The 21,074-nt window shown below is 45.8% G+C and overlaps 1 protein-coding gene across 2 annotated transcripts in view; it reads right to left on the minus strand.

Moving 5' to 3' along the window:
• The window catches only part of COL5A1 (collagen type V alpha 1 chain), a 154,743-nt gene that overhangs the window by 49,481 nt on the left and 84,188 nt on the right, over nucleotides 1-21,074 (minus strand). For both annotated transcript variants that reach the window (XM_009569507.2, XM_009569506.2), the window contains exons 12-24: nucleotides 18,276-18,350; nucleotides 16,639-16,731; nucleotides 13,590-13,646; nucleotides 13,399-13,452; nucleotides 12,710-12,763; nucleotides 11,793-11,846; nucleotides 9,347-9,400; nucleotides 8,077-8,130; nucleotides 6,592-6,636; nucleotides 3,440-3,493; nucleotides 2,180-2,224; nucleotides 1,526-1,579; nucleotides 860-904 (exon numbers count right to left, since the gene is read on the minus strand). In XM_009569507.2, the coding sequence (XP_009567802.1) occupies nucleotides 860-904; nucleotides 1,526-1,579; nucleotides 2,180-2,224; nucleotides 3,440-3,493; nucleotides 6,592-6,636; nucleotides 8,077-8,130; nucleotides 9,347-9,400; nucleotides 11,793-11,846; nucleotides 12,710-12,763; nucleotides 13,399-13,452; nucleotides 13,590-13,646; nucleotides 16,639-16,731; nucleotides 18,276-18,350 (738 nt within the window). The remainder of the gene's footprint in view (nucleotides 1-859; nucleotides 905-1,525; nucleotides 1,580-2,179; nucleotides 2,225-3,439; nucleotides 3,494-6,591; nucleotides 6,637-8,076; nucleotides 8,131-9,346; nucleotides 9,401-11,792; nucleotides 11,847-12,709; nucleotides 12,764-13,398; nucleotides 13,453-13,589; nucleotides 13,647-16,638; nucleotides 16,732-18,275; nucleotides 18,351-21,074) is intronic.

Here is a 21,074-nt window from a genome sequence, read left to right on the forward strand (position 1 = left end):
AAACTACAGGGCTCACTGGACCGAGAAATGCCCATCCTTTGGTGACAAGTGCAAGGCGATTAACCAGCAAAGGAAGAGCAGAGCTGCCCCCATTGACTGTTCTTGCCACTTTAACACCGTTCGATGATTACCTTTTTAATTAAGCAACCCCCTGATTTCTCACACCACCGGAGCGTCACTGCTGCTTCATACGTGTGACTCAACACCGAAACCAGAGTGTCCTTTATGTGGCAGAACTGCCAATGTGCTCCTGCACAGGAGGGTTATTGATAAATTGAGTCCACCCCAAGCTGCCAACACAAGGGATTCTCCCAGGACACACACCATGTCGCTGCCCAATGGGAGCTGAGCAAACACTGAAGGATTACTCCTCTATAAGCAAAACTGTTGCCCTTGTTGAAATCCTGCTGGTCCCAGGGCTGCCAGGAGGAACCAAGACCAGCACCTACCCCACATCAACAGCAACGGAGAATAGAGACAGCTGGCACAGGCAGGGAGGAGGCAGAGGGAGGGGATCTCAGCTGAGCAAGCCAAATCCACCAGCTCTTCCCATTACCATCCCACTCAGACTTCCAGGCATTTAGCCCACAGAAAGAGACAATTTTCAGCCCTCTCCTAATGTTTTACCATAGGCCGCCTTCAAAATGTTTCTCTTCAGAGGGGAAATGAATGCAAATATTATGAATTAGAGGTAAACCGTGCTCTCTTGTCTCTTTTTTGTCTGGAATGAGACACATTAGACTTTCATAGATACAGCTGCGAACAGATGTTGCATATGGGGCAAAAGAGCAGCTGAAGTAGCAAATGCATATTAATGGAAACAGTTGTCTTAACTCAGAGCTGCAGTATTTAAACGTACTTTCTCTCCTGGGGGACCGATTGCGCCTTGTGGACCTGGAAGACCCTGCGAAAAGAGGAAAAAATAGGGTCATTAAGGAAGAAGTTATTCCTTCCAAATGCATTTTGGCAGTGCCTCAGCTGAGCATCATTCTAGTGCCTGCGATGGCTGGGGATCTCCCCAGCTCCATTCATTCTCAAAACGTCCTGCAAGAGACTATAAAACTTCATTTTTGCACAGCACATCTCCTCTGGAGAGCTGCACCGCTCTGCTGTGGGCAGCCAGGCTCATCCCCCGGATGGAAACAAAGATGGTCCAAGGAGCAAGATTTGGTGAGAACCACAGAGAAGGCTGACATCAAGGCTTGGACATCTGTATTACCCATCTGGCTCCAGAGCAACTTGACCATGAAATGCTGAAAGTCAGACATGAGCTGCAAGATGCGAGTTGGCCAAAGAGACTGCTCAGACCAGGGTTTGGCTTTGCACCACAGCAGCAAAAGCCAGGTGAGAACCCGGAGGATGTGAAACTGAGAGCTTTTTCAGGAAGATTTTGGGCCGGGAATGTATCATCAAGCCAGTTCCCAGCAAATCTCCACATCGCTGGTCTCATCTCTGCAGAGGTGTAAAGCTTGTTCAAAATCATCATTCCTTTTTTCTACCCCTGGGAAAGGCGTTACCCTCTTACCTGAGCGCCTGGGTTACCCTGCTGTCCTGGGGGTCCTGGCTCTCCTTGAGGACCCTGCAAGGAGACAAAGACAGAGCTGAAGGCAGGAAAGGTGAGAGCGGAGCCTGCCCTGAGCTCTCTCACAGCATCTCGACAACCTCTCTAACTCACTGCCAGACACCAAGAGCTCCTGGGAAAGGGAAACAGCTTCTCTCCGTAATAGGATAGGGAAGGGTGAAGTTATTTCAAGGCACGATCCCTTCTCTGTATGGACATGCAGCCCAAATGAGCTGAGCAGGGCTGTAACACAACCTGGCTTTGTGTTGGCTCTTCCACAGGGATTCTGTTTCATCCCATTAGTACAAAGCACGAGGCACATAAAGATTTTTTCCCCTCTACGTTAAATTACAATATTTTGATATTCACTAGAACAACACACATCTTGATGAAAACGTTTGATCTTTCATGGGGAAATAATGTGTAATTCCATCAGAAGTTATAATAAATTAACATCCATTTGCTGTAGCAAGACACCCTCTGTGGTTTTCACACACTCTGATAGGAATCTGGACCAAGGTAAAAAGCAATTAGCAAATCTAATTTAATACAGTACATTTTATATTTCACTCTATATAATATCTGAACTGTCTGTGAAATCTGCGCTAAAAAACTTACCACGTTCCCTTTAGGACCGGTTTGTCCATCCATACCAGCCACACCCTGAGAAAAGATACAGAGAACAGCACCACTAAGAAAATCTCTCATTATTTCACACCACAAAAGCAGAAAAATTGCCATAAAAATAACAAAACACCAGGAGGCTCTTTGGACCGGGTGGAAAGGGAACCGTTTTCTAAAGGTGTTTGGTAAAGCAGCCAATTCCACGAACCCAGTTTACACTTTCAAAAGCCATTTCAATGTTTCCCCACTGGTTTATCCTGCCTGTGAGGCAGGAATCAGCGCCAGGTCAAGCAAATTCTGGCTGAGGACCGCAGCCGGATCGCCTCCAACAGCAAGACAGCATAGAGTAGCAAACTAAAAAGAGAAATGGGACAAAAGACCTCACTCGGGACACGAAGGCATCGTTCAATAAGGCAGTGAATGAGGTGAATCCTTGTGCCAAAATGAGGATTCAACCACATAAGGCAACTGGGGTCAGCCACCCCCTAAGCATTTCACTAAGGGGGTAGCATGGGACACGGTCAACTGGAGATGTCTCGCCGGGGGCTCCCCTGCCACTGTTTTGCTCTAGGGCAGGGAAAGATATCTGGGTATAATGGCATTCTTGTCAGAGATAAGTTTTGGAGCAGATCCTGAGCCTTCATTAAATTCAGCAGCACTCGGAGCTCAGAGGGAAGATGTCTTTGTGTCCCAGGAGGTGCTAAGGGCTTCACAATGCTCACCATTAAACGCTGACCCCTTTAGCTTTAACAGCAGCCTGGGTTTCGATTTTTAAGTTCTGGGACTTGACTGAGCGGCAGTGATTTATGGAGAAAGCCCCTGCATCAGCACTTCCAGCAGCGCACAACAGATAAGGTGAATGTCTCCCGAATAAAAAAACTGCATGTTCTTTCCCTGGCTTTCACCCGAAATATGAACAAACTGCTTTAAAGTCTCACCAGCCCCCAGGCAAAAGTTAATAGCAAAGCCACTGTGTTAATAACTCTCATTCTTCCCTTTCAGCCTGAACGAGGCATTAATATTTACTCAGGTGGGCCAAATCTTGAGCTGCCGTCAATGGACGTGACGCCACTGAAAATGGGGAGAATATGGACTTCGAGCCATAACTTTTCTTTGACCACCACTTCTTTGTATTGCACAGATGTACAAAATTATGCGGCTGCATCATCTGCTTGAATGACTAATGGGGACAGGGTACTTTGCCTGGAAAGCTCAGCTGTCTGCTTGAGGAGGGCAGCAGCCCCAGGAACTCACCGGTGGCCCTGGAGGTCCTGGTGGCCCCTTCGGTCCCAGAAGTCCTCGGGGACCCTGTTGGGAGGAAACAAACAAGGTTAGCGTTCCCAGTGCCCCACTGTGCTGCCGCGAGCGTGGATCGGGGCGAGCTCGTGCACGGCTGAGCATCGCCCTGCCCGGGGAAGCGTCAAGGCTGGGACAGCAACGACCTTGCTGGTTTTGCAGCAACAGCAGCCTTCTGGGTTTATGAACCGGTGAGAAAAATCCAGTTTGTGTGCATATAGCCTTGACTTATAAAGATAAATAACATAAGCACAGGCATTTTTAATTTGGATTGGAAGAAGGCCCACTTAAACCAACTTTTCTATATTAATTTAATCATATTCTCAGATTACCCTGTAATGCACACAGTGATGCAAACCGCTTTGCAGCCAAGTCATTGTAGCCGAGGACCATTATGAAGAACGACTTGATACCATAATGGATCATTAGGGTTAGCATTTCAAAATCTCTCCAGATTCAATTTTTATCATTGCAATCCATACGACTCAGCAAGGCTGGGAAAGGTTTTCAATCTGCAGCACAAACGTACATTTTCAAAGGCATTTTGTTCTTAAACTTTAACCAGTCAGGACTCCTCATATCACGGTGTTTTCTTTCCATTTCTAGCCTTCTCATCAGATTGAACCTTACATTATCTTCAGGTAACTCGGTAGGATCGGAGCATCACACTGAATAAGCAGAGGCATGGCAGGAGAAATGCATTCTCTCTGCAAATCACAGCACAGCACCTCCTCTACCTTCAAATTTCAGGTGGGTTTGTAGTAAAAGGAAAGGGACGGTGTCTTGTGCGCACTCAGGTGCAGATCTGAAAGATCACCTTTTAAACATTGGCTCTTCCTTAAATCAGGGACCGCAGAGGAACTCCGGGTATTTACACGGATGGTCCTTGTTCACTGCCATTGAGGAAAATCGTTCTTGATTGATAGGCAGTTTTATCTGTCTGCCCAAATATTATATATCCCTTTCTATGGTGCAGAGCGGACAGAGGAATTAAAATGTAATGTTACAGGATAAAATAGGAGGTTTGAAGGAAGCGTCAGATCTTGCATGATGCGGGGTTGATCCTGCAAAAATGCATTTCGCAGCAAAAACTGCATAAATTGAGTGGTCTGTCCCAGGCACCAGAGACCTTCACGGCCTGAAGTCTTGCACACTGAGCCCCAGTAGAGCAGAAACTCTGCTTGTATCAGATGGTGGTGGGAATTGGAAGGAAACAGAGCAGGAGAGAGACAAATTGTCCCACCACTAGCTTCACTTACCAATAGATTTGGAAAGACTCTGCTTTGGCTTAGGGCAGAGAAAAAAGACAAACATGCAGATTTAAGGTGTATGTATTTTTGGCAAGAAGTTCTCTGGAGCAATTAGAACTTTTACTCTGCCCATCACAATTATTTTTACTCATGTTGCTGCAATAAAAATAAACTGCCCTGCATGCATTACAATCATTTCACTTCCTCTTCTGTTACTGTGTTACCTGAGCACATAAAAGCTTTTAAGAAGTTAATAACCCATAAGTTATTGCTTAGACATGTGCTAAGGAGATAGCTGAGTTGATTAATCTTTCCCAGAAGTTAATCGGACATCTCGTCTATAATTTAGTTCCAGTAAGTCCGTAAATGCCAACCCTTCCCTTTCTCACATGAAGGGTGCCCAACAGTTCTCATCAATTACTCTCGTGCCACCACGCTGGGCCTTAGAACAACAAAATAAGACATTTTGAAAGCAAAGCTGACAGTAAACGAGAGATAATGTTCTTTTCATAACAAAGGAAATGCATATTGGATGAAATAAGCAGCCAACAACTGCACTATACGTAAAAATCGACAGACAGCCCAAAGCAGAATTTACGATTGCCAGTAAGATTAAAAATACTTGTTATTGGGGGGGGGGAATTATTTCAGAGTCTCAAACTGACAACCCAATTGTTTTTTTGGGAATGCACTTCTGAAGTGCAGGGACAGGATGAGGGGGAATGATTTTAAGCTGAGAGAGGGGAGATTAAAATAAGATCTTAAGAAGAAATGTTTTGCTGTTCAGGTGGGGAGGCCCTGGCCCAGGTTGCCCAGAGCAGTGGTGGCTGCCCCATCCCGGGAGGGGTTCCAGGCCAGGGTGGATGGGGTTTGGAGCCCCTGATCCAGTGGGAGGTGTCCCTGCCCATGGCAGGGGGTGGAACTGGATGGGCTTTGAGGTCTCTTCAGACTCAAACCATTCTATGGTTCTTTTCGTGGAATGCTCCCTGAAAGCATTTCTTTGGTCGGTCCGGTGGATTTTTGTTCAACACCACTAGCCTTTCCTTTTAACCGGACTGTTACTAGGAACTCCCTCTCTTGCTAGCCCTGGTTTGGCTGCTCCAGCGTTAGCAGGGTGGGGAGGCCCAATCATTGGCAAACTCTGCAGATTTATGAAGTTTTCTTCACTGTGAACGGAATATCGATCCCACAAAAGTCAGGGCTAAAAGTCCCCTTGAGCTCAATCCTGCCAGGATCTCATCCTGCCATTTAAAAGAGATCGCTCGCGCTGCGCGATGCTAAGCATGGGGACAAGGGACAGTAAGGTTAATTGATGCCATTACCCATACAATTGCAGACAAAAGCTTTAGTCACTGATGTTTGCTATGAACACTCATGAAAACTGCATTTCACGTATGTTTACCACGCATAATTTCTACCCCAGCCCACTTACCTGAATCCTAAATAACACATCAGGAAGAAGGCTATGTGCAGGAAAGGAATGAGACCAATCTAAGGTAAGCTTTACATTTACAGTTACATTTTTTTTTCACAGAGTAGCCAGTGAGCAAACAAGACCAATGAGAATTTTCCTCATTAAAAAAAAGACTAAACATAAAAAAACCAGTCAAACAACAGAAACCCAGAAAAAATCTTTTCTTCTTGGTAGCCATCGTAGTGAGAAAAAAAGCAAACCAGAGTTGTTATAGCATAGATACTCTCTAAACCATTCATATGGATCTTCAAGCAAGAGAAGCTCAGTCCCTGCAGGACCGCAGGGGTCAAAAGAGCCACCCCATGGGTTCCCTAAACCCATTATTGTCATATCAAGACCTTGACCAAAGCAGTGCTGCTGTACATCAAGCCAGAGGAGATACTCACAGGTTCTCCAGGAAGACCTCTGGGTCCAACTTCTCCATCATCTCCCTGGCTCAGCAGCAAAGGCACAGAGAGAAGGAGCAAAAGAGACAGAAGCAACCAGTTATATTCCAGTCACATCGCAGGTGTTTCATTCTTGTTAAATAATAATCACACAGAAAACCAGCTTCCCTGGAGTAATAAAGAGGTAGCCATGCATAAGGAAGACCTCGTAAGCCTGGAGACTAATACTGCATGTGCAGAATTTACCAAGGATTAGAAATGCTATAAGGATGCTTCATAATTCATGTCGATGCTTATAAAGATGGATTTGGCTAATAGGCAAGATATTGTAGAAACAATTCAGGGCATACAAGTCAATAGCTGCAAGATTTAGTACAATACCAAACCGAAGGGCAAGGCAGTGTGGGATCGTCATTCTGGGAATGTGATTTAGCCAAATTAGGGCTCCTCAGATAAACTAGAGGCTGCAAAAGGGTAATTCTTCATCTCTCTGCTTCCATCTCCTGCTGATGCCCCACTGATCCCCCGGGAATATTAGATGGTGCTTCCCAGAGTTGTTTTTAGACCACCCAAAACTTGAAGTTTCCTCTTCAGAAATGAATGCCAGCGGGAACCTTTGTAAACTCTCCTCTTCTGACGATTAAATTCATGCTCTTCTTCCCAGTTATGCCCTCTGAGCTTCTCTCCCCACACACCTTGAATGGTTTCTTTTACTCTTTAGGATTAAAGTTCTCCACACACTCATTCTTCCCCCGCAAGACATGGGTTTGGTCTTTTCAACTTCAAAGCACTTTACAGCCGCAACTAATTAATCCTCACAACCTCGTGGGGAGGAAAGGTGTTATTATCTGCACTTTACAGAGGAAACAAATAGCCAAAAGTGGAAAGAAATCATTGTGGAAGTGGATTAGAGCTTGGGAAACCCACACTCACTCCTCTAATTAAACCACGTGCTCCTCACAACCAAGGATTCAGCATTTTCCATGTCTCCTTTTAAACCAGCCATTCTAGAGCAGTAACCACTTAGTTTGAGCTTTGCTAAAGGCCTTCGACTATTGACTAAAAAGCATAGAAGGAGAAATGAACAATTTAATCTGCTTCCCATGTCTGTCTGGAACTTCAGTTCTCCAAGTCTTGCTGCAATTTGATGGATGATAGAAAATTCGACGTGATAATTTGCTCACCTACACAACAAACACTTTTCTTGTGTGATTTTTTTAACAGAACCTGAGTTTTCTGACTAAATCTTTAAAAACAAGTTCTTCTTTTGACTTTTATTCCCATCTCCTTGCTCTGGCTCCCCCCCCCCTCACCATGACCACCAGCAGCAGCCCCAGGACATGAGGACGGGCAGCAGATCACACGGCAATGCTTGAGCGCTGTCTGCTCTTGCCACGTCTCTGGCTGATATTGCATCTGCTTCTTGTTTATAGGAGTTACTTATGAATTCAAAGGAGTCAGTTATGAATCCAGAGACAGACTTACCCTCTCCCCATCCTCTCCGGGTGCCCCCGGGGGTCCATGGGGGCCTGGCTCACCCTATAAAGGAAAGGCAGAAAAAGTTTCAGAGAAGACAGCCGTGCTCTGGCAATGGGAAACATTGGTTAACGTTGATAAACCAAGCGATGGGCTTGACTTGTCTGTCTGTACCATGTGCTGAAGGTACTCATATCCTCACAGTTCCAGTCTCTCTACTCAATGAAGCAGCAACCCCTCTGCTCAGGGCCACACATGGGCTCCAGCACTGCAAACCAACGTTCTCCAGGGTTTAGAGCTCAGGATTTACTGATGCCACTTTGTCAGGGGTCTGGGAACTGAGCAGGCATTGTAGCCTTCAAGGAGAGGAATTTGGGTTCTGCACACAGTTATTACTTTACTCAATGCATGCTATTCCATTTCTGGCTGATTAAGCATCTCTCTCGGGCACAGCCATCCCTTTCCTGTGTAGTTTGCAATCACGATGCAATCTCTGCTGTTCAAACACTCCCCTGCTTTCTAAAGCAAGGGCTGCACTCTCTAGGAAGAAGAGATACAAAGAGCCTGCCAAAATAACTGGCTTCCTTTTATTTTATAATTAAACAATGTGGGGGGCAAAAGCAAGAAGAATCCCGTTACCTGTTTTGCAATTCCCATCCACAACTACTGTCTGAAAGCATGGGTTTTAGTCTGCATTTTGCTAAAGAGATTTTTTCCGTCTTTCCAATTTCAAGCAATCCCAGAAGGATCTTGCAGCTTCCAGGGACATAAACGCTGCACTCAGGAGGAATCCTTCCAGTACCTGAAGGGGCTCCAGGAAAGCTGGAGAGGGGCTATTCATAAAGGCTTATGGTGATAGGACCAGGGGGAACGGGGATAAACCGGAGAGGGGTGGATTAAGACTGGATGTTAGGAAGAACTTCTTCACTACGAGAGTGGTGAGGCCCTGGCCCAGGTTGCCCAGGGAAGCTGTGGCTGCCCCATCCCTGGAGGTGTTCCAGGCCAGGTTGGATGGGCCTTGAGCAGCCTGAGCCAGTGGGAGGTGTCCCTGCCCATGGCAGGGGGGTTGGAACTGGATGATCTTCAAAGTCCCTTCCAACCCAAACTATTCTATGATGCTATGCATACTGTGACATCCCACATGTCACGAGGCGCTGTCATCCTCTCCTAATTGCACATTGAGGCTTATTCCTAGGAATAGCTGCCCTCCTCCCAGCACCTCCTCTTGCCAAGGTTTCATTACAGACAGCAGTCAAAAAGCAAGTGGAAGATAACTTACTCTATTTCCTTTCTCACCAGGCAAACCAGCCAAACCATCAAAGCCTCGGTCACCCTAAAAGAAAAACCAGTTCAGTACACATTTCCACCTGCTGTTGAATAACTTTCCAATTTGTTTCCTTTCTGTGTCAAGGAGGGATCGATTTTCTCCCTCAGACATTCAGCCTTCACCTCCCATCAGACCAGCGATGATTTCAAAGTTGTAGATTAAAAAAAGAAAAAAGGTCACTACTTCCCTTTCCTTCAGCACCTAAGGTTTTATATGTTTTTCCATGTGGATTTTGGAGCTTCTCTGGGTGACTTCTCCATGATCTAAGGCATCTCACTTCTGAACAGGTTCATCTTGCCCATTATTTATTAATTCCATGGAATTTCAAATCCACTGGTAAGCAAACTGGACACTGATACTCCCACACCTGCCAACAGGTTCCTAAACTCCACCTTGAGCTTTATAACAACCACCCCATACATCCTTTTAATCCTCCTGGACACTTCAAGGAAACAAATATCTATACAAATAAAATCTGGAAACTGTTTTAATGAAGTCAAGATCAGATCTGCTCTGACCTAAAAAGGAATGTCATCAGCTGGTAAATTGGGTGACTTCACACAGATGCTTAAGGGTATCACAGGGTTGGAACTTCGTGATCTTTAAGATCCCTTCCGACCCAAACCATTCTGTGATCTCCACGCCACCCTGCAATGAGCAGCCTGCTCTGCCCGACCCCAGCCTGAGCAGCCACAAAGCCAGCAGCGAGACCAGGGATTTATAGAAGATATACAGTCCCAAAGCACTGATACTGGGAAGGCAAACTGAGGCAAGGACGGCTCCCAGCATAGCTCATTTCTTACACAGCACCAGTAGCTCCTGCCACTGCTGTAAATGCAGCTCTGGGCCAAACCGAGCTCTGGGCATCCTTCTGGGGAGCACGATGCTGAGCCCAAAATAATGAGCTCTGCTAAAAGGTCGAGTGTATTAATTTGTGCTTGGCATTGTGCTAACAAAGGCACGCAACCTCAGGCTGGCAGAGCCCAGGCAGTGCTTGCCAGCATCTGCCTGCAAACGACCGTGCGAACGTTCCCTCAGAGTGCTCCCTCAGAGTGCTCTTCACGTTCCCTGCCCAGATCCATAGATGCTCCCAAAAGAAACAGGCAAAGTTAAGAAATTCAAGTGTGGAGAAGAAAAAGCAAAGCCTCATTAATCCTAGATCAGGCAGGTCAGTGGGAATCAGCCTTAACGGGGCTTTCACCCATGACCACATGACTCCCGTGGGCTGGTATGTTGAGAGCTCAGCAAGCTGCAATAGGGCTTCTCTTCTCCAAACTTGTGCCCAGTTCCAGTTTCCTGTGTTTTGGGGGAAAACGGGCCCCCAAAATGCACGGAGACAGACTTTTAGGAAAGCCTCAAAATTTTGGAAAAGAGAGAAGAGACAAGGTGTTCGCAAATCGTGAGGGACACCATCTCAACATCTCCTAATGCCTGGGGCAGAAGGCATCACCTCACAGAGTTGTACTTTCACACATCAATGGTATGTGAAAACAGCAGCAGCCCCGCTCTTACACAAATCCTTTACCTGCTGGCAAGGAAAGGAAAACTGATTGCACCTGAGTAATCGGAGGACAGACAAGTTCACCCAGGGTAACCATCAGCTCTTTTATTTCACCAGGTCCTAGAGCATTGCTCCATTCCCACTCCCAGCAACTTCCCTTCCCCTTCCCAGCATTACTTGTTATTCTGTTTCCTCTTCACCCCTGGCACCCACTCCCTCAAGGGCAGTCGACGCTCGTTAAAGCACTTTACTGGATAAATGATTTGCAGTCTCCTTTCTTGGTATCAAAACCCCCATCTATTCCAACTTTAAGTATCTACATAATAAAGTACTTAAACCATCTCATACGTGATTCCCTGAGCAAACTTTCTCTGCATTCAGTTTCAGTGGAACAGCTTCTTTCTTGTTTGATAATACCAGCAGATCAGCACTGAATGAAGGGATTTTGTCTCAAATAAAAATACAGGGCATTAAAATTCCTCACCACGCCTTCTACATTTCTTCACTCAGTTAATAGGTATTCTTTTTTTGGTAGTTATATTTTAGGACGTTTCCAACCGCTCATTCATGTTTGTTTTTCATAATTGGGATTCCAAAGTATTTGTTCTATATCTGCAGCCAAGGGAACATATTTCATTCTTAAGAGGATCCAGCAATTTTAAAAATTTGCATCAAGAAAAAGGAATGGATAAGAAAAGAAAGATTGCTATTCATCCTTCTAGGTGTGTGTTTAACTTCCCTTCTCAAACGTGAAGCCCACAACTTCAGAGGAGTCGCTGGACCATTTCAACAACCTCCTCCAAGCCAGGTGGGCTCCTTCTGCCAAGGGTCCCTCAGTTCATCCTTGCTAAAAAAAGCAGATGCAGATTCCAAAAGCATATAAAGATGTGGCGCTACCTTTGGTCCTGTCTGGCCTGGCATTCCCCGGGCACCGTCGCTGCCAGCTCGTCCCTGCAACAGAGAAAGGCAAAGTCAAATATAAAGGGTAAGGCAGGACCGCAGGGACATCTGCTCTTCGGTCTGCAGCCGAGTGAAGTTTTATTTAAGTTGGAGCTTGCCAGGCGGGGAGCAGCTTCCCTTGGCGAGGGAAAAAGTGCTGGTCTGTTTTTGAAGCACCATCCCAGACTCAGCCTGGCACTAATGAGGAGGGCGAGACAAATGGCAGCAAAGCTGCTTCACTGCGTGGGATGCTGGGACATGGTCATTGATTTTAATTTGAACTAATTAATTTCCATCACACTTTAAGATACGCTAAAGATGTTTAAGGTATGCTGAAGAGGATGCCTACAAACTGAAATGAGATAAATTGTTTTTAAGAAAACCATAAGTAAGCACACAAAAGGCTTTCTCATTTCTTCTCTTGGCAAGCTGAATCACGACGAGCCAGAGGATGGTGTGAAATCAAAAATCAGCATCAGGGATGTTGACAGCGAGTGAGGACAATTTCTACCAGCTCCAGAAACCCTCCTGGGACTGGATCCTCCTTGCACACTATCAAGACCTGGAGACTGTCCAAATCAGCCTGGAGCGTTTATACAGCTACAACCTCAATGCCACAGAGCAAAAAACCCCAATGAAGACAAAAGGGTGGGAAGTGTGGACTTGCTGTTCTCCCCACACTACCCAGACTTTTAGCTCTCATCCTTATTTGTGTCTGCCCAGATGGACAGAGAGGTCCTGGACAAGCCACCGCCTGGCCGCCCGCCCGCTCTTGTGCAATGCTCCTGGCACAGACAAATTGTTTGGCAATGGAAATAACTTCTAGCAGAAATCGTAGCTAACTCAGTCATCAGTGCAGCTCCCAGGACACTCACCCTGCGGCCTGGTTTTCCTGTAGGACCGGGAGGACCCTGGATGCCTCGTGGACCCTGGAAGGCATCAAGGAGAGAAGAAGAAATGCCATCACTCAACAGCACAACAAATGGATCAGCACCTGCCAGCATCACAGATCAGGCACTGCTCGGGCTCTGAGAGTCACCCGGGCTACAAAATGGGATGTGAACCCCTCAAGCAGAGTCCATGGTTCAAAACACACAAGGAAAGCTCAGGACTGAGTGTCTCCAGACAGGAATTACAGGCATTTATCCATGAGGAAGCTTTTGTCCTGCAAGCAGCTACTTGTGGTGGAGACAAATCACTTTGTCCACCCTGAAAAAGTGATCTTTCTCTTAATGCAGGATTTACAGCACGGAAGAACAATTTCCCGAGTGTTAGCAAACTCCCCCCACCCCAGCCTATCTCATATTTACGGGACTCCTCTGCAGATGGCTTTGCAGGAAAGGACTACCACCTGCAGGATTTTGCATGGCTGGCTTAAGAGTATGCCTCAAGTCTGCCTTTGGATACCTGATGGGACATTAATATGCAAAACAAATGTTCCCACACCTTCTAGCTTTCAGCTGGCATTGGGTTACTGAATCACTCCTTCACAACAGCCTCTAATGCAGGATCGGTTGCTCTACACTTTCGTTTTCCCCCAGCGCCCCACTTTGCCCGCACTCACCTGAGGTCCCATTTCTCCAGCTTCTCCCTTTAGTCCTCCACTGCCCGGGGGTCCCTTTGGACAGAGAACATCATTTATTACATTTTTCCATGATAGAGCCAGAGAGAAGATTCATATCATGTTAAGAAAGAGTCATTCATGCAGGTAACCCAGAGCACCTGGGTCTGCTCCATCCTCGCCCATCCACTTACCATAGGGCCCGGCCGTCCCGTCAGACCCATCGGACCCGCTGGTCCTCTCAGCGCCAGCTGCAACAGAAAGAGAAACGTTGCTCAGTTGGTGTCTCTGCTTTGTTGCTGCACTGGGACAAAGCCACCATCACATCATCAGCTACATCTTCTCTCTATGCCCAGAGAACCGGAATCCTTGGAGCAATATCCTTACCCTTAAGTGAGTTTATCCAATATCCAACCTGCTGCCCCATCAATTCCTGCCTGCGTCTGCAAGCGGGCAAAGCCCCCGCAGGGTCACTGGGCATATAGACCTACACCATCTGCCTGTAGGCATCTTCCCCCGTCCACCCATCCTGCACTGGGCACGAGGTACCAAACCGCTCCGGATGCGTGTAGACACATCCTGGCCCAGACCCAGAGCAGATGGAAGAGTTACCTACGTTTAAAGCAGATGGGAATCTGTCTCTGCAGGTCAGATCCTTTTTCCCATCATCACGTAGAGACAGAATTAAACGGACACTTCAGCAATTAATTACTGAAGGTAAATGACAAACCTTTGGGTCAGTAGGCTACAGGGGTTTGTTCACGCTTTTATGGTCTCAGTACAGGAGGATTTTTTTCTTTGTGATCCTAAAACTTCAATTCTGGAGGATTTTTTTTTCCTCTTTTTTTTTTTTTTCAGTTACTACTTCATATCCTCCAAACAGGACAACAATTCTATTTGCAACAGGGAGCTTTTAGCTCAGTAATTAGGGAGCCACATAACCATAGATCAAATCCGTAATTTCCATGGTGGGTAATAGGGCTGGGTCCACACTTTAAAGCATCACTTGGACAATTTGTTCCCTTGTGACAATTCAAGGCTTTAAAAGACTTGTAATTATCTGTGTACTCCAGTAATTAAAATCTCCCTGTGATTGCACTTGGAATCGCATAAATATTGCACAAATGCTAGATTATGTGGCATCTTTTTACAACACCCCATTAAAAGGGAGCTGCTCAGAAACATTGACAATGTTCAGTGTCTACTGAAAGCCAATTTTTAAGAGAATAAATCAACCTAATGATACAATTAATAATGACAATAACAAGAAAATCAAACCTCCAAAAAGGAAAGAAGGTATCCTTCCCGCTACAGGACCCCGTTCTCTCCCCCTTCCTGTCATATCCCACAAAAAAAAAGTCATTTTTTTCCCTTTCTGCCTAGTAGAAAGAGTTTTCAGCTGATATTGTCTGATAATAGGCTGATGTAACTAAAAGAAATGGACTTTTTTCCTTTCTAGAATATTCAACATTGCATCCACAGCCCAAAAGTCACTCAGGATTTGTTTGGGTTTTAAATTCTTCCCAATGTTTAACTGAAACTAAAAAACAAAACAAAACAAAACAGAGAAAAGGGGCAGAAGGAGGGGGAATTGTCTTTGTTTTTTTCCATAGAGGTCACAATTTTCAATGGGCAAATAGGAAAAAAAGAATAAAAACAAAGAGTCTGAGAAAGCAGATGCTTCTCATGAAATTGTTCATCTGGTCAAAACCCCTATTTCCCAGCAAAATAAAATGCTGATGGAAAAGTTGTAGGCAGCCTCGAAATTAAGACTGACAAGGTAACATCAGAAACATAATCCAACGATATTATTCTCCAAGCAAGGCTAATGGACAGGAAAATGCAGTGGCTGGTGGCATCAGGGCCCTGTTCTCTATCTGAATATGTATAAAATCAAATTCCTTTGTAAAACAGGAGTCGGATGGAAATGAGCATAACCTCAGCTAACCCAAACCCCTCGTTATAAAACCGAACGAGGCATGTGCCACACAGGTAAGTGGAGATAACAATGGGCTTTATTTCCTTCGTGGGTGAAATAAATTGCATTTTTAGCCTCTTTCAGCAGATCAGCCCAAAGTGTCTGTGCTAAAGCAATCACCGATAGCTCCGAGTAACAGACCGGCTGTGTCTGAGCCACAGCCCAGCTGCAGACAGATGTGGGCTTCAGACCCTGAGGAGCGCAGCGATGCGCCACCTCTGGATGGCTGCATTTGGCCAGGAGGGGAGCAATGCCCCTAGAGCAAAATGTATCCCTAAACCAGCTTGTATTTTGCCTTTTACTGCAAAGGTGTGCTTACAGCCTGAATTTGGCCCCTCCTGGGCAAGACCGGGGCAAACACAGCAGGATGGCGTTTGTGGAGTCCCCACATGTTGCTTTCCACAGTTTAGAAGGCACCGTGGCGTTGGGCTGATGGTTGGACTGGATGAGCTTGGAGGTCTTTTTCAACCTTAACAATTCTCTGATTTCTGATGTAATTGTGCGTCTCGCATCTCTGCGTTTAACATGTACCAAACGTAACTTCACACAAGCGCTCACGGAAGAAAAATGTCAAAGCTGTGTTGGCTAGGAATTAAGTTTTACTTTGAACAGATGAGTATGACGCCTTAGAAACTAAGGTACTCATCAAGCCAGGGAACAGCAGTTGTACTGGGAACGTGCATGGCCGATCTCATCTCACCAGCAAGCCTACAGAATAAACACCTCCAGGGATTACTTGATCATCAATCAATAAGGTCATCCAAGGGGGGAAAAGGCTGCATAGGTAGTCAACACGTATTTCTAAATAACTGAATTAAAGAAAATTAGAGTCTGTTGAAATTGGTGGAGCTGGGAGCAATGGACATCTGAGACAAACATTTAATTATTATGATTTACTGGGAAAAAAAAAACCCAAACAAAAAAAGAGGAAAGAAAACTCCTAAAGGACAGTGCAATTGTCCATATAGACTCTCAGCATAAACAGCAAACACCACTGAAGTCAACAGGTCTTTGTCTACTGGCACCAGCAGAAGGCCAAGATCTGTAGGCAATTTAAATCCATGTTTCTAGGGCCACCAGCAAAATGCCAAGTCATCCAGATGTCATCATCTCAAGCCACACAAGCCATTCCCTCTCAGAGAGGCTGTTACCACCACCATGGATGGTGTGATTGTGAAGACATCCCCTCAGACACATTTATCCTGCTACTCCTCCACTTCCTTGGGTGCCTGCTTCGAGAGACATCCCCACCATCCTTCACTTACCCGGGCCTGCTGCAGGATGGCTTGGGCTTGTGCCTCCTGGGCTGAAACAAGAGGTCCTTTAGAGCCAGCATCTCCTCCTCCACTAAAGCGGAACTGATGGGAACAAGATGGTGAAAGCAGGTCACAGGGTTGCCGTCCCTCCAACCTCACGCTAATCTAACTCCTAAACAACTCTGTTCAGCATGACTGACCCATCCCCATCACTGTCCTTCCAGACCATCCTATTAACCATTGTCCCCTCGGGTCACCCAGCTCACAGGCATAAACCAACTCTTTCCCATGTCCGTACCCACACAGTAAATTCTGCCAGTTCCAAGTAACGCACAATAAGAGGGATTGTAGGCTCTGAACTCTAAGGACCTCACACACCACCGTTCAAAATTAGATGCAAAGTTCTCACAGGGCCGATACTCCCCATGTGGATGCTGCTGGCCAGGAGACCCCCAGAGATGGGGTTGCATCAGGTTACTTGGCTGGAGCTGCCTGTTTGCCCTCGGACAAAGGCTGTATTTCTCAAGGGTGGCAGAGTGCTTCAAAGAACAGAGTTTGGCCTATTGTTCAAGCCAGGATCCTCCAGCACACAAAGGATTTAAAAAAAAAACCCCAAGCATTGATGTTTTATTTTCCCAAACTTGAATGGGAAAGACTTTAATGTTTTCTTCTGTCTCTTCCACCCCCAACAGCTACAAGCCCACTTCCCAGGACACACACCCTTCTTCTGCCTTAATTGCAATGTGTGTTTGGGGTTTTGTAAGAAGGGTTCTCCACGCTGCAGAATCTACTCGGCGGCTCTTTCACCTCCATTTCACCTCTGCGTTTTGCTTGGTTGGCGCTAGGTGTACGACCACACAATCTTGGCAAGCAGATCCAAAAAAAGATGCAATTTATAGACCTACAGTTTGTTACCGTAGAGGCCAACAAATGTATTGTAATGGTCAACTAAGCAGCATGTTGAGCACTTGGCCCAGGCTGTCGCAGGCACCCTGCCAGGAACCTACACAAGTATCACCCTACCATTTGGAGCCTGGACAAGGGTGCTGTGGTTTTTTCACTGAAGACTCTCTCCCTTTGGTACCTAACCACTTATTTTCAGCAGCTGTTTTCCTTGGGTACTCTCGCATCAAAGCAGACACAAAATATAACCATTCCTTTAGCATCCCAGGATGAAGAAGGCTGACTCAGTACTTGGTAACTTCATGCACAAGAACAATGCAAATTAATCACTGATCATCAAAAGAGATCAGTTTATTCAGGTGCTTACAATTTTGGCACCTGCTTTGAAGAGATATTAGAGGTTCCCACCAGTAGGAGGGAGGGTTCCGCCTGGAAATCGGGCCCTTGAAGGTATCTCCAGTTGCTTCTTTTATGACTTTCTCAGTCAGAAACACTTAAGCTTATTCAATACTTCTGAGAATTTTAACCTTCTTGCCCTGTGCGTTTGACCAGTGAAGAAGTTACAGTGCTTTGCAAAAAGTAAATTTACAAAGGGAACCATCTGGATCCATCTTTTATACCATGGAAAACGTGTCCCTGGTGTACAAGAGACAAGAGATTTCTGCAAGAACAAGTACTAATCAGTAGGCAAAGCCAAGAAGCCCGACTGATTTAAATCTTTTTTTAGTTACACTCGTACTTACAGGCAACATAAGCATTGTCCCTGGTGGTCCTGGTAATCCATCTGCTCCTGGAAGACCTGGGCGACCAGGTGGTCCCTACAAGAAGAAATAAAAATAAACTTCCATAGCGTCACTTTAGTTATATCCGTACCTACGTAGTTGTGGCTGTAAAAGTCATATCTCATGATCCAAAAGGCTCCCTATCGTGACAGACTTAGTCCCTCCCTCTTCTTGCATCCTGCGCCTCCCTAGTTCCAGGGTCTGCCACATGTAATTTTTGAGTGAACAATAGCAGTCTCTGCGATGTTTGAAGTTAATGGAATCAATGTTTAGTTGGACCTGTTAAAATCTATTAAAAAAAACATATGAAACTTCATAATTCAGTGAGATAGAAATGTGGAAAGATAAATACACTTCTACACATGTTCAGTCATCTGGGTAATTTCATTTTTCTCTCTTCTTTTTGTTTTTAGTCTTATGAGGCTACTTCCATCTACAACGGAGCAATCCTGTCAGAAGTAGTAAATCAGCAAAACTCTGAGGATCTCGATGGAGCTGTGCTGATTAACATCAGTCAAGTGTCTTTAAAGAAGATACTAAAGAAAGAAGTATACAGTAAAAGATATATTGACGAAACTATAAATAATCAAATATGGCCAATTTTCCTAGAACGGCCCATAGATTATTTGTATTCCCAACAGTGGACTTGCAAAAAGATGAAGTTAACCCAAATTTGCACATCCATCCAGCAATCCTACACGCACATGAGAATGACATCCAACTACTCCATTTGCGTGCCTAATTGCAATTTTCACACCAGCTTAAGGAACTGAAGGCAAGAATGACTTGATCGCATCCCAGGGAGGCCAAGAGGAGCCCTGCTGCTCGTTTCATGGCAGGACGGACAGGACTGTCTGGCCAACAGCTCAAGCTTGAGGACCGGATTTTCCTCTAGTTAGTAAACACCAATAATAAATCCATCTGTGGGAATCCAAAGCTCTTTGAAGGGCAAGCAACAAACATCTATGTTAGTTCTCACTCTCTTCAGCCTGCCTGAAGCCCTTCAGCTCATGGAGACACCAAACAAAGGTAAAAATAAAACCCTGCCTCAAATCACAGACATATGGACACATTACAGGGACACAGAAGAGGCCAACTTCACCCCAGAAAGTTGCACAGTCACTCTAAAAGACAAAGGGAGATGGATAAAGATGAGAAAATGAGAAGAGAAAGAGAAATAGGCAACAAAGTCCCTAAAAAACAGAACATTTTAAAAACCCCAAAAACCAAAATCAAAATATTTGATGTGTTATCCCTGTCCCAATGAACTGAGGGCTGGAACACCTCCCCTGTGAGGACAGGCTGAGAGATATGGGGTTGGTCAGCCTGGAGAAGAGGTGGCTCTGGAGAGACCTTAGAGCAGCTTCCAGAACCGAGAGGGGCTCAAGGAAAGCTGGGGAGGGTTTTTATATCAGGACATACAGGGATAGGATGAGGGGGAACGGTTTTCAGCTGAAAGAGGGGAGATTTAGACAAGATCTTAGGAAGAATTTCTTTATTGTGAGGATGAGGAGGCCTTGGCCCAGGTTGCCCAGAGCAGTGGTGGCTGCCCCATCCCTGGAGGGGTTCCAGGCCAGGTTGGATGGGGCTTGGAGCCCCTGATCCAGTGGGAGGTGTCCCTGCCCATGGCAGGGGGTGGGACTGGATGGTCTTTGAGGTCCCTTCCAACCCAAACCACTCTATGAAGATCTTGGCGCCTCTCTTTTCATCCCTCACAACTTTGTTCCCTCTTCTTCCATTCCCTCCATACCACATTCAACTTTACATTCCCCTTGTTGTCTCCCTCTTAAAAAGGAACCCAAAACATTGAAGCCAAAGTTTCCAGCACTAAATTAGAGCCCAGCACCAGGGTGGGGTTGAAGAGCTGCCACCGCTCCGCCCTGCCCATCGCTCCGGCTGGGCTGCGGCTGGACTTGGACCACAATTACAGGGCAGAGTAGGGCTACGGATGAAGAACCGAGGTCTGCACTGCAACCGGCCTGGAATAACAACGCTGCTCCAGCACTGCAGCAGACAGCACTGCAGCCAGTGATTTATCAGCAAAAAAAACCCCCTAAACCAGCATCTCCCTCAGCACTGAAGGGAAACTGCATAACACACCAGCCCATCCGTTTTTCAAGACAAGCTCATGATGCTACATTCCTGCTGTTTACTCAGTCTGGCCGACACCGGAGTCCCAGACTCCACTGATGAGGGGCAGAGGGCAGTCTCATCTGTTGGAGCAGAAGCACAAGCACAATAAATAATTTAGGCCACACTCATTTCATGTAATAAACTTTCTCCCCTCTCTCTCTCTTCTCCTTTAAGTCCAGTCCTGCGTATGATGGATCAGGAATGAGCTTGTTTATCTCTCTTTGTGTACCCTGCCTGACAAATGTTGACGCAATGTTTTTACACATAAACGCCTCTTTGTTTCAGGTTGGGTACGTAAGGTCTTTTCCTTGCAGGGTAGAGCAGTGGGGGGCAATGGTATGGAAGAAAATCAAACCCATAAAGCACTTTGTAAATTTAAATTCATGAATGCCTTTAAGAAATGCAGCATGCCAGGCTCTCAGCTGGTGTAAATCTGTGTCACTCTCATTATGTAAATAGAGATTTGCTGATATACAGCAGCCAGGGATGGGGACTTCAACTTTCATTTGGTGCAGTGCTCTAAAATGCCACGCTGAGTGCAAACACTAATGCAATAATTCAAGGGAATATTTAAACTGAAGCCCTGGTGTGTTAGTGCCTGGGCTCCTCGAGTAGCAGACAGACAGA

This window comes from Cuculus canorus, chromosome 19, assembly GCF_017976375.1.
Source record: "Cuculus canorus isolate bCucCan1 chromosome 19, bCucCan1.pri, whole genome shotgun sequence".
Lineage (NCBI taxonomy): Eukaryota > Metazoa > Chordata > Aves > Cuculiformes > Cuculidae > Cuculus > Cuculus canorus.